This window comes from Erpetoichthys calabaricus, chromosome 1 (assembly GCF_900747795.2).
Source record: "Erpetoichthys calabaricus chromosome 1, fErpCal1.3, whole genome shotgun sequence".
NCBI lineage: Eukaryota > Metazoa > Chordata > Cladistia > Polypteriformes > Polypteridae > Erpetoichthys > Erpetoichthys calabaricus.
The window spans coordinates 313,401,541-313,413,952 of NC_041394.2; the positions used below are offsets into that span (position 1 = coordinate 313,401,541).

The window sequence follows — 12,412 nt, forward strand, 5'->3', positions numbered from 1 at the left end:
AACATTTGTCTCTTTTTCAAAAGTTTAAACTGTGCTCCATGACAAGACAGAGATGACAGTTCTGTCTCACAATTAAAAGAATGCAAACATATCTTCCTCTTCAAAGGAAACAGAGAGGAAAGCAAACAAATCAATAGGGCTGTTTGTTTTTAAGTATGCGAAGCACCGCCGGTACAAAGCTGTTGAAGGCGGCAGCTCACACCCCCTCCGTCAGGAGCAGGGAGAGAGAGAGAGAGAGACAGTGAAAAACAAACTGAAAAATCAATACGTGCCCTTTGAGCTTTTAAGTATGCGAAGCACCGTGCAGCATGGTGCTTCAGGAAGCAGCTGCACACAGAAGGTAGCAACGTGAAGATAATCTTTCAGCATTTTTAGATGAGCGTCCGTATCGTCTAGGTGTGCGAACAGCCCCCTTGCTCACACCCCCTACGTCAGGATCAGAGAAAGTCAGCGCAAGAGAGACAGAGAAAAGTAAGTTGGGTAGCTTCTCAGCCATCTGCCAATAGCGTCCCTTGTATGAAATCAATTGGGCAAACCAACTGAGGAAGCATGTACCAGAAATTAAAAGACCCATTGTCCTCAGAAATCCGCGAACCAGCAAAAAATCCGCGATATATATTTAAATATGCTTACATATAAAATCCGCGATAGAGTGAAGCCGCGAAAGCCGAAGCGCGATATAGCAAGGGATCACTGTAAATAGATTATAAAATATCACACACACCGCTACGGTGAACCATCTGTTTAAACAAGAAATTCATGTAACAAAAAGGTCTTGCATCAAATTGGTGGGACGGTGATGCAGTGGTAGGGCTGCAGTGTTACACTAAGGAGACCAGGGTTCATGTCCTGGTTTCTCCCTGCATGCAGTTTGTATGTTCTCTCCGTGTCTGCATGGGTTTCCTCCGGGTATTCTGGTGGATTAGTGAGGATAAATTGGTCCTGGTGTGAGTGCGTGCGCACATGTGCCTGTGTGTTCCTGTTTTTTTTTTTTTTATTTTGTGTCAATTGTAGATATCAAATTCTTCAAAAATAACAAAGTTTTAATTAAAATAATTCAGAGGTTGTTTGCATCTATTAAAATATTATAGGCAATATATGTAACACTGTTATCAAGTTCAGAAAACAAAGTTATTTGAAGGCTGATTTAAACCTTTGTGTGCTTAACCTTTTAAGCTTCATTCTTTTGAACCCTCCGGTGAAACTAATGCAAAATTAAAAAAAAAAATAAACATAAAATCATCCATTTACTCACTGCGTAATTAAAGTGTTTTGCTGTTACAATGCTGTATTGTATACCCCAATATCACGATGCACTGTGGCCTAATTGCTGCATCACAGCAACAGCTGCACCCCCAGCCTCCTGAATGTCCTGATTCAGTTGCATACAATTTGATGGACAGACTATAATTTACTAAATGATAGGGATGTTTCACCTTTCATATTGACTCCACATTTGACTTTCAGATTTTATTTTATATATATATATATATATATTTTTTTTTTTTTTTTGTAAAGACGCTTTTTTGAATTTTTTTTTCATGTTTTGGTTTTGTAATACAGTATCTTTCCTTCAAAAGGATATGTAAGGCATGAGTTTTCAATAATGAATATGTATGCCATGGATACTTTTTTGAAAATAGCAAAAGCAAAGAACAAGAATCCTGTCTTTTTTTCTGCTGCTTCAAATTAGTAAAACTAGACATTTTACTTGTAGATATTACATTAAAAAACTGTAGTTGTTCTTAACACATTCATCGACACTTTTATAGTGTTTGGAAGCTTATTTCTACACCTATGTAAGTAAAAATAACATTTAAAGTACATTGTTTGGTAAAAACAATATTTCATTTTGCTGTAACATATGTGTTCAACATAACTAATTCTCCAGCTGTAAAGATTTTGGAAGAGAACTATCTTACCATTATTTTGAGGGGCGGAACATGAATTTTGATTAAAAAGATAGTGAAGTTGTAGCCAGTTAAATCAAAGTGGCAGAAAACAGACAAATGAAGCGGAGTCTAAAGAGTTAGTGCAGTTTTAAAATGTGTAGTAAACAGCATAAATGTTATTAATGATGGATTAATATTGATAATATTTGGTACCCACTGAATAGCTCTGTAGAGTATTTTAGATTTAAACATAATTTTTAGAATGTATGTTTCAGGATTAAAAACCACTTATTTTTAGTAGTAGTGATATTTCTAATCCTGGCAGCTCCAGTATTTGAAATATTTAACAGTGTAAATTGTATGTTACACTGAAAAAAGTATAACATTGATGTTGTTCATTCAACGTAAATTTTCTCTTTCAAGCAACTTAAGATTAGTCATTTAGTGTTCTAGCTGGAAATGTTTGGTTTCAGATCTCAATCAAAGTAAAAAAATTTGATTGTACCAAAGTAAGTTATGGTGGAGGGAATAAACGTAGAAATCCTATTTCAGTTAACTTAATATTTTAGTTTGTTCGTGTGCTATGTTTGAGGGGCCGTTTGTATATTCTTCCGGTCGAACTTTCCAGCGTGCTGGCTTTCCAACTGCCAAAAAAGAACAACAACTTAAAAAATAGATTTAGTATAAAACAAGAGAATTGCACCCAATCACTCTAAATGATTTGCCTCAACTTAAAAATTGTGGGATCAATAAGCTAAAAAGAATTATATTGGTTCAGATTGAAAATATTAAGTGTGAATCATCACCTTTTTTTTTCAGTGTATGTTTAAAAAAAAAACTGTGTCCTTTTATCATTAACAGAGGATGCAAAGAGGATGGCTATTAAGGAGGAAAACTATGACCCTGGCTATGAAGCTGCTTATGGTGTTGCATATGGAGAGACAGGACCGGAGAGTAATGGGCATTGTAATTTTTCCTCTTCAGGGACAGGTGAGTTTATGTTAAACTTATAATTAATGTTTTAGACACTTTAGTTCATTGTCTAATTGAAAAATAGAGAAGTGGCTGTTTTATAGATTGTTTAAAAAAATGTTTTCTATTGGACAGGTCACTGGTTGGTCAATACTTAATAAACTTTTGTACATTGATAGTTTTCTTTCCTGTTGCACACATTTTCTGTAGTAACATAGGTGTCCATCTACATCTTTCCAAGAAAACTGCTATAATGTATACAGAAGCATGTTGCACGGTTTAATGAGAGGTTGTGTTCTGTTCCACTAAGAAAAAATGTTCTGTTTTGGCTTGTGTAACCAGTCTTCTGTAACAGACTTCACATCTTCACTATTAGCGGAGTATGTCCTACCAGGTAGCCATTCAGATAGATGATAGATACATTCTGCCAAGTCTGGAGAATATGGCAAGTATGTTATCCCTTTGAATCCAAAGGTTGCCAGAACAGCCTTTGAAGCCCATATACAGTAATCCCTCCTCGATCGCGGGGGTTGCATTCCAGAACCCCCCGCGAAAGGTGAAAATCCGCAAAGTAGAAACCATATGTTTATATGGTTATTTTTATATTGTCATGCTTGGGTCACAGATTTGCACAGAAACACAGGAGGTTGTAGAGATACAGGAACTTTATTCAAACACTGCAAACAAACATTTGTCTCTTTTTCAAAAGTTTAAACTGTGCTCCATGACAAGACAGAGACGACAGTTCCGTCTCACAATTAAAAGAATGCAAACATATCTTCCTCTTCAAAGGAGTGCGCGTCAGGAGCAGGGAATGTCAGAGAGAGAGAGAGAGACAAAAAAGCAAACAAAAATCATTAGGGCTGTTTGGCTTTTAAGTATGCGAAGCACCGCCGGTACAATGTAAAGGTAGTCTTTCAGCATTTTTTAGAGGAGCGTCCATATCCTCTAGGCCAGTGTGCGAACAGCCCCTCTGCTCACACCCCCTCCATCAGGAGCAGAGAATGTCAGAGAGAGAGAGACAGAAAAAAACATTCAATCAAAAATCAATACGTGCCCTTTGAGCTTTTAAGTATGCGAAGCACCGTGCAGGAAGCGTGCCCTTTGAGCTTTTAAGTATGCGAAGCACCGTGCAGGAAGCATGTCACTTGACAAAGCAGCTGCACAGAATGGAGCAACGTGAAGGTAATCTTTCAGCATTTTTAGACAAGCGTCCGTATCGTCTAGGGGTGCAAACAGTCCCCCTGCTCACACCCCCTCCGTCAGGAGCAGAGAATGTCAGAGTGAGAAAGCAAACAATCAAAAATCAATACGTGCTGTTTGATCTTTTAAGTATGTGAAGCACAGTGCGGGAAGCATAACGCTTGACAAATCAGCCATATGTAAGCCCAGCAAGAAAGAGAGCAATGTGAAGGTAATCTTTCAGCATTTATTGAGGAGCGGCCGTATCCTCTAGGGGTGCGAACAGCCCCCGTGCTCACAATATATTTGAGGAGTTTTATTTAATACGTAATATGCGCTCTGGTTGGGTAGCTTCTCAGCCATCTGCCAATAGCGTCCCTTGTATGAAATCAACTGGGCAAACCAACTGAGGAAGCATGTACCAGAAATTAAAAGACCCATTGTCCGCAGAAATCTGCGAACCAGCAAAAAATCTGCGATATATATTTAAACATGCTTACATATAAAATCCGCAATAGAGTGAAGCCGCGAAAGTCGAAGCATGATATAGCGAGGGATTACTGTAATTTGATAATTTTAATAGATGGTTATTGGCTTTCATGGCATCTTTTCTCAGATTGACTGGCATTTGGCAAATCAAAATCACACATAACCACTTGATATTATGCGAATTTGAAGTGTGTAATCAGCACTATTATCTCCGCTTGCAATTTGAATTTCTGTTGTTAGAGGATCACAATGCTTCCATTGTGACACTGGGTATTAGTAATATATCTAAGTGTCTGCCCCAGTTTTGAAGGGCTTCTAAAATTTTCTCAGTCTGAAGTCATTATCTCTCTTGACACGATTGTGTCATCAGAGTCGACCATCAGCCAGACCTTCATCTTGGTGAAATATACTTCCACAATGGAAATCTTTATCCCATATCTCAACATTTCAAGGTGATTAGTCTTGGTACATGTTTACTAAGTGTGAATGGATCTACAATGGTGTATTGTTATCTAGCACTACAAATTCAGTGATTGCACAATGAATTTTGTGGTTTTTGAGATCTGTGTTGGCATGGTTCTAAAAACAAATATACATTGTTAAATCCACATGCTAAAAAGTTCATGCATTTTAGTACACCTTAGCTGTTCTTTGTCTAGTAATGAAATCTGCACTGTTTAATATCCCTTTCAGTTTTAGTCTTGAATGTCCTTGTCTTTTTTTTTTTTTTATAAGTAAGGACAATTCTAAATTTTAAATATTTCATCATAGAAATCACTTTCAGGCTGTTCTTCAGGAAATAAAAGCACAAAATGAGAAAGTTATCCACATTTTGAAAACTGAAAATATAAACTACAGTATATCTTTCCTAGAAGTTCAAAGATATAAATATTTTTATTGTCGGTGAGAAAAGGTGCAGATAAAGTAAACCTTCTTCCTGTACAGACATTTCTACATTTGCAGCCCTCGCTCTTCTTACTTGTGGCCTCCATAGGGCCTTTCACATCACTTACAGGTACCTTCCTTTTCTTCTTTTTTCTTAAAAAAAAAACAAAAAAACGATTCACTACAAGTGGGGCTGGCCAAACCATTAACTACAGTGCTAACATGTATTGTAATATTTACGTTTCATCAAGATAGTTCATCTTTGAGGTGCAGCTGAAAACAAGCTATAAAGTTTTTGCAGTTATCCAAAGATAGCATCTGCTACCACTAAATTCAGGGTGTGAGCAGCACATGGCACAAAAAAAGCTCAGGGATTTTTTTGCCGTAGTCAAGCCTGTACACCGTTGTACTTCCCCCTTCATGTTGACATCTGTGGTAAAGTGAGGCCTGCAGCTGTATGCCATTTTAATAAATAATTGCGTCATTCGTTTCTTCGGGGGGGCGTGACAGTGTGGCGAGTAGTTCCAGTGTGTGATATGGGAGCAGAGAGCCCTGCACTTAATGCACAGGTTTAGGATTGTCCACGATCCTCATTGACGCCAGGAGCTGCTCATTACCATAGCTGAACCACATCCCCAGTTTAAAAGGGAAGCGTGAGTGTGAGAAGGGAGGAATCGAGAAATGGAAAAGAAGAAAAGATGGAGTTTAAAGGAAGAAAGAGAGAAGGCAGATGGAGCCAGTGCAGGAGTGAGTGAACTGAAGAGAGCAGGCTTGAGGGAGAGAAAGCAGGCAGCTGGGAAGTGAGCTCTGTAGAGGAGTGTGTGGTCAACACTCAGGGAGGTGGGGGGGGGGGGGAGGGTTTATGATTGAAATGCGTCACTCCCGGCTGTGGAAGACCGGGAAGGCAGCAGGGGTCGAGGAGGCTTGGGAGGAGAGCCCCAGTGTTAGCAACCTGGCCGTTGGGGACCCAAGCCAAAGTCCAGAGAGGGAGCCTTTCCGTAGCCATGGGACAGCAGGGACCAGGACCTGAGGAAGGTCAGCTGTGTCTGCTGTTAGGCTGACTCCTCTGCTGTAAGGCCTGCATGGGAGAAGCAGAGGGGGCCGCCAGTTAAAAGATCAAGGCACCGGGTTTTTAAAAAGGGTAGTTTCCTGTCAGTTTGTTTTAACCTTGTTTTAATGGATGTGTTTTCTATTTTGATTTTAACCTCCACTTCACCTTTGTTTTTAATTGGATTATTTATTTATTGAACTATTTTTTGAGAACTGCACTTTTGGAACATTTTGATTTGTGTTTAATAAAATTACTGAGCACTTTGCACCTTCCCCTTGCTTCATGTGTGTTTTGTCCTCATCAGCCATACTCATCTGGTTACGTTATCAGCAGTGTCAGGTTCAAGAGGCTCCCTAAAGAAAATGAAGGGGGAGCAAGGAGCCGACCTTCACCGTCACAGCTAGGGAATCCATTCCCGGACAGGTTTATCCATTCCCAGGAATTCGGGAATCCCGCATGTCATTCCCGGGCTCCCGGGGATGACACAGTGCACGGGCATTTCACATGTGAACAGTTTTAGAACGACTGACATTTATTTTTAATAAAACTACTGCAATATGTTGACACCAATAAAAGACAAACCTTAACTACAAGCAGTTCATGCTGTCTTATAAGTTCATGTATCTAGTTAGTTGCGGTAATAAGAACGTAGAAAGCACAACGTGTCCAGCGTGCAGTCGTCCGGGCAAGAGCGCTCCTTCGTGCAGAGTACGCCAGCCGCTGAGAAAGCACACTCTGCCTCCACTGAAGTAGGCGGCACAGTCATCAGATAGTGATACACTTGTTCTAAACAACGCCCATGCTTGCCGTTGCTCTGAAACACCGCCATTTCAGCTTTTACTGATGCATCCAGTTTCTTGTCATCATTCTGTGATGGCAAGTTTCTTGGCACAGATAATGCAGATGCAACAGACTGACGCATTGCAATTTCAAGTTGCTGTTCAAAGCTGTCAACAGCACAGATGTCAATGAACTCTGCCCCGTCCCGGCATTTGTGAGCTGCAGAGTGCAGGCACTTCCCAGTCCACTGTGCTCAGTCTTAGTGGGAGCCGGGAGACTGACTGCTACTGGTCTGTTGTTGAATGAAGTAATGAGCAACACACTACACTGTGGGCCAAAAAAACCGTGCCACTTAATTATTTTCAACTATAATTCTGTTATTTCTTGATCGATTTTTACACTTTTACACGCTATATATGCGAGCTTGGCCATTCCCGTTTTCACGGGAATTACAACAGATTCCCTAGTCACAGCATCATTGTAATACTGTATGTTTGTTCTCTGCTGTCATTAAAAGGAATATTTAGGTCTTCAAGTTTGTCCAGGAAAAGAGAAGACGTGATTTCTTCTGTTGTCTCTGTTGCTGGAAGGAATATCTACTTACAAAATGTCCTCTCTATAAGAGTGAACCAATCAAATACTTCCCACCTAAATATAACCACTTTTTATTGTTCCACTCACCTGTGGCACCTTACTGCCACAACACACACAAATGGCATACGGGGGTTGGGGGGGGGGACCTTGAATGCAGCCCTGAAGTGCATGCTTGGGGCCCTGTCTGATTGCCATGGGCCAGCTTATGACTGCAGGTCTCTGGAGTGAGCTGCCTATAGAGGAGTCGCCTAATCCAAGTACACTCTGATAATCCTCTGACTGCCCATTTCGGACAGCTTTGTCATTCTTCCATTCTTCTCACCCATGATAGCCTGGCCACCATTGTAGGGGTAAAAAGGTATATTTTTCCCCTAGCCCCAGCAAATATCTCTCTAGTGACACTGAGTGGAGATCAGTGTTTCAAGACTCAGCAAATAAAAATACTGTAAATAAAGGTACAGGTAGAATGTACACGAATAGGTGAAAGATACTATGAAAAAAGAGCAGATTTAAACCTGACAGCCCTAGAATTGGTTAACAATTTTTGCTTCTGGTATTTTCATTTTTTAATATGAAGATTTTGTGATTGTATATGTTTGGAGTAATACATTTCTCATACCCAGTTTGTCCGTAATATTTTTTCTTCTTGTTTGCAGCATGTTTTTATGTGCCTGCACTTCACCCTTTCCACAGTGTATAGTTGCCAAAGTTGTGCACCAAAATATTAGATATTGTTCTTTTAAGCTTTTTGAATGTTCTTCCACCTGCCTTTTTATCCTTTTTTCCCTTTGTTATCCTTTTGCATTAGTTTAGTGTTAAATCATCATAGGTCTATTTCAGGGTACAGATACAGATATTGAGAATTTAAACTGTGCATTGAAAAACGAGTGAAAGTTGTGTGTATTGTTAAAAATACATGTTTGCATATAAATATGAAAACTAGGTTTTGTGTTTCTGTGGTAGGAAATTTTTATGGTTGATTTTCAAAATACCACACTCAAATTTTTGGCTAATATCAAACCGATAAATTTGTCATTCCATGGCCTGCTTTTCCTTTTCAGATTGCTACTTTTGTTGTCTTCTTTCAATTGACCAGTTTTCTCTCTCTCATTTACAGGTGTAAGCAACACAGATCTGAATGCACCACAAGCATTTGGACAAGTCCCAGAAGGACAGTAGATAATGCAGTGATTTGCAGATTGGATTCCTAGTACTGTGGCAGCCACGCACAGCCAAAAGCCACCGAAGGAGACTTTTAAACCCCTGTGGTTTCAAGGAGCTGCGCAAATGCTGCAGTTTTAGTGCAGTCGCTAAGACAAAGCCTCAGTTTCCTAACTGAAGACTTTTATTCCTACTATTTTTCTTTTTTTTGTTTTTTTAACATACCAGGCATTTTATAAACTTGAAAAAGACCTAGTGAACTGTTGAAGAATGCATTTTAGAATAGTTTTATCACAAACTATTTAAAAACCGTAGTAGGCTTTTGTTTTATATTTAATGTAATTGATACATTATGTGTTTTTTTTTTTTTTTTTAATTTTTAATCCATTTTCAGAGTTGAAAGCATTTTACAAAGTGCAATTTTACAAAGTTGGTTATAGATTATGGAAATGCAATAGTACACATCTGAAATTTCTGTACTTGATCAGGGTTTTATGTAAAGACTTCAGTTTCATAGGGATTTTATCAATGATGTACATTAGATGTGTTTATTTTTTCACATGACAAAAAGACAAATTAATATTCTTCATGCCCTCTAAAACAGTTGTAATTTTAAAATTACTATCTATTTGTATCACTTGTTCTATGACAAGCCAGTTTCATAGAATATAAATAGTAACTGATTTAATTAATTTGACCAAATAATAGGTTAAAAAAAAATTGTGGATGGCTATTGACTGATGTGTTCTAATACTTCAAAGAGATAAAGTAGAATCCGAGACATCTCTGACTGTGTATGTGTGTAAATATATATATATATATATATATATATATATATATATATATATATATATATATATATATATATATATATATATTTATATTCACGGCATTCGTAGTCTGTGTCACAATCTGATTGTATGGGAGCGTTACCTGGTAGGTAACCACCCATACAATCAGATTGTGACACAGACTACGAATGCCGTGAATATATATTACCCCGATCTACATACTGTCAAATAAACGAACCACACGCCGTGGCGCAACGTTAGGGGCATCGCCTCTGGCACTGACGTCCGAGGTTCGATTCCCGAGAGGGAGTGCAGTGGAGTGTGTACACCTGATGAGCCCAGAATGAGGGCGAAACACGTGTCATGTACTCTTTGCATTTATTTGACAGTAAAACTATTTTTCAACCATATATATATACACAGTTAAAAGTCAGGCTTACAGGATAGGCAAGCTTACCATAATTCACTAATAGTTCATTTCACTCATTAGTACTACTAACAGTTTGGTTTGACTAATTTGGTGCAAGCCAGCAACTTCTCTCCCTTTTCGTTCTTTGAACTGTTTTCCGTGATGTTAACTTAGTGATCTGTTCCAGTACTGTTGGGCACTTCACTGAGCCCAAAACTGGACTCAGATACAGTAGTGTGCAGCGTACATAATGTTACACCCCCAGTTTCCAGGTGCTAATTTATTTGAAAAGACACTCTTTATTCTTTAGTCTAACGTTACCAAATTCAAGAAACAGTAAAATATCTTAGCCTGTCCTAAAACATATGCTATAAAAATATGAAAACAGGAATGCTAGAGAAGTATTTGAAAATAACAAATTCTTTTAAATTTGAGTTGTCAATGCCGCACACTGGCAGATGTTTATTTTATTACAATGCTGCCAAGTTCACCAGTAGGTGCAGAACTGGAAGTTAAAATGGAAACATTTGTACACCAAGTACTAATGTAACTGACACTAGCTATTGGAATCATTAGGCTCATCTGTCAGGATTCACCAGGGAGTTTTGGTTTGCTTCTGCACTGCAGTGCTGATTTGTCACCAACTGCTTTTGTTGTATGTTTTTGTCCTACTGTTTACATGTCTTATTTTGGAGTGTGTGTGGTGCCTCCATTTAATAATATATCCTTCTCCTCACCCAGTCTTCTTTTCTTCACTGGAAACTTGTTGTTTGGGATAAGTTATTTTTCAGCATTATAAATCTTGCCATCTACAGTGCCTTTTATAAAGGATCAGGTTTTTTTCTTTGCCTGTCTCTTGCATCTCCTCACTTAAATACAGCTAAAAAAAGTAAGGGATTTTTAAGGCTGTCACCTAGTTGTCTGATGATGAGGACATGCATGTAGCTGCTTTGTAGAGTTGTAATATTATAGTAAGGAGGTGGAGAGACTGATTCTGCGCAGTATATTTAAGTTTACATCTTTATCTTCAAGTACTGTAAACAATTCAGTTATATTGCATTAGACTGAAAGCATTTTGTCAAATGTGTAAGTTATTTTTAAATAATGAAAGACCTCATGGGTTGTAATATGCTAACTAATAGTCGGCATTAGATTTCTCAGATCTTTCCTGCTACAGTTTTAAATTTATGCACACAATTTTTTTCCAAGACTAACAGCATACTTTGGTGGCTATGAAAATCATGACGCTAAACACTTTTGTACTGCATAGTTGGATTCATTCTCTGGTACAGTGTATATGTATTCTATAAGGACACCTTGCGTGTCATTTTCTCAAGGTGGTGTATTTCCTGTTGTATTAAAAATAGTGTTTTTTTTATTTAATATTGCAAGACCTAGTTTGGACTTAAGTGAAAGTTAATTGTATTATCATACTTCCTTAAAATGTTGAGCACTGAAGTGGTTTTATTATACTTTTTAGAGTAAATGTGTAGGTGTTAAATATTTTAAATTGATGCCACAAAATACAGAGCTACACTTAGGATGCTTTTCAGCATCAAGGTCTTAAATATATTCAGTGGAGCAAATGTTACAAGTCGAGTTTGCTTTCTCTACCCCAGTGAGGCATATAGTGGGGAACATTTTCTGTGTAGCAGTAAGTAAGATTAGAGTTCAGCCTCTCAGTGTAACTCCATTTTAATCGGTCTTTCTGGATCGCAGTCCCTACTTGCACTGCCAGTAGTAACTAGGCTTACTGTTGTTGCAACAAACTTGTGAATCATGAAATAAGGGGACCTAATGAATCTAAAGAATATGGGTGCTTTTAAATATTACACAAATAAATGGCAGCTATTTGAGATTCTGGAGCTATTTTGTGGTGTATTCTGTGTTAACGATGACTGTATCCTTAATGAACATTGCAGATTTTAATTGTGGAAGAAACCAGAAAAGTTTAATTTGCTTAACAAACAGTCTGACCTTGCACAATAAACATTTTGCATACCACCATGTCTCTTTTGCATGACTTCAACTTGAAAATCATTTGTGCTTACAATTTATACAGCTGCATCTTCTGTGTTCAGCGGAGTTCTTTGAAGCTGTTAATTTCATCTTGGGCAGTGTTTATCTAATTATAAATATTCTAAATAAAAAATATAAAAGCTTGTAAGTCATAAAAGTAATTAGGCTTGGCATGTTGCTTTAATTA

General features: G+C 38.1%; 1 protein-coding gene across 1 annotated transcript in view; it reads left to right on the forward strand.

Moving 5' to 3' along the window:
• Positions 1 to 12,210, forward strand: part of LOC114663637 (G/T mismatch-specific thymine DNA glycosylase-like) — a 45,751-nt gene extending 33,541 nt beyond the window's left edge. The window contains exons 10-12 of the mRNA XM_028817515.2: positions 2,754 to 2,882; positions 8,963 to 9,808; positions 10,221 to 12,210. Coding sequence (XP_028673348.1) covers positions 2,754 to 2,882; positions 8,963 to 9,024 — 191 coding nt within the window. The 3' untranslated portion in view covers positions 9,025 to 9,808; positions 10,221 to 12,210. The remainder of the gene's footprint in view (positions 1 to 2,753; positions 2,883 to 8,962; positions 9,809 to 10,220) is intronic.
• The last annotated feature ends 202 nt before the right edge of the window (positions 12,211 to 12,412 follow it).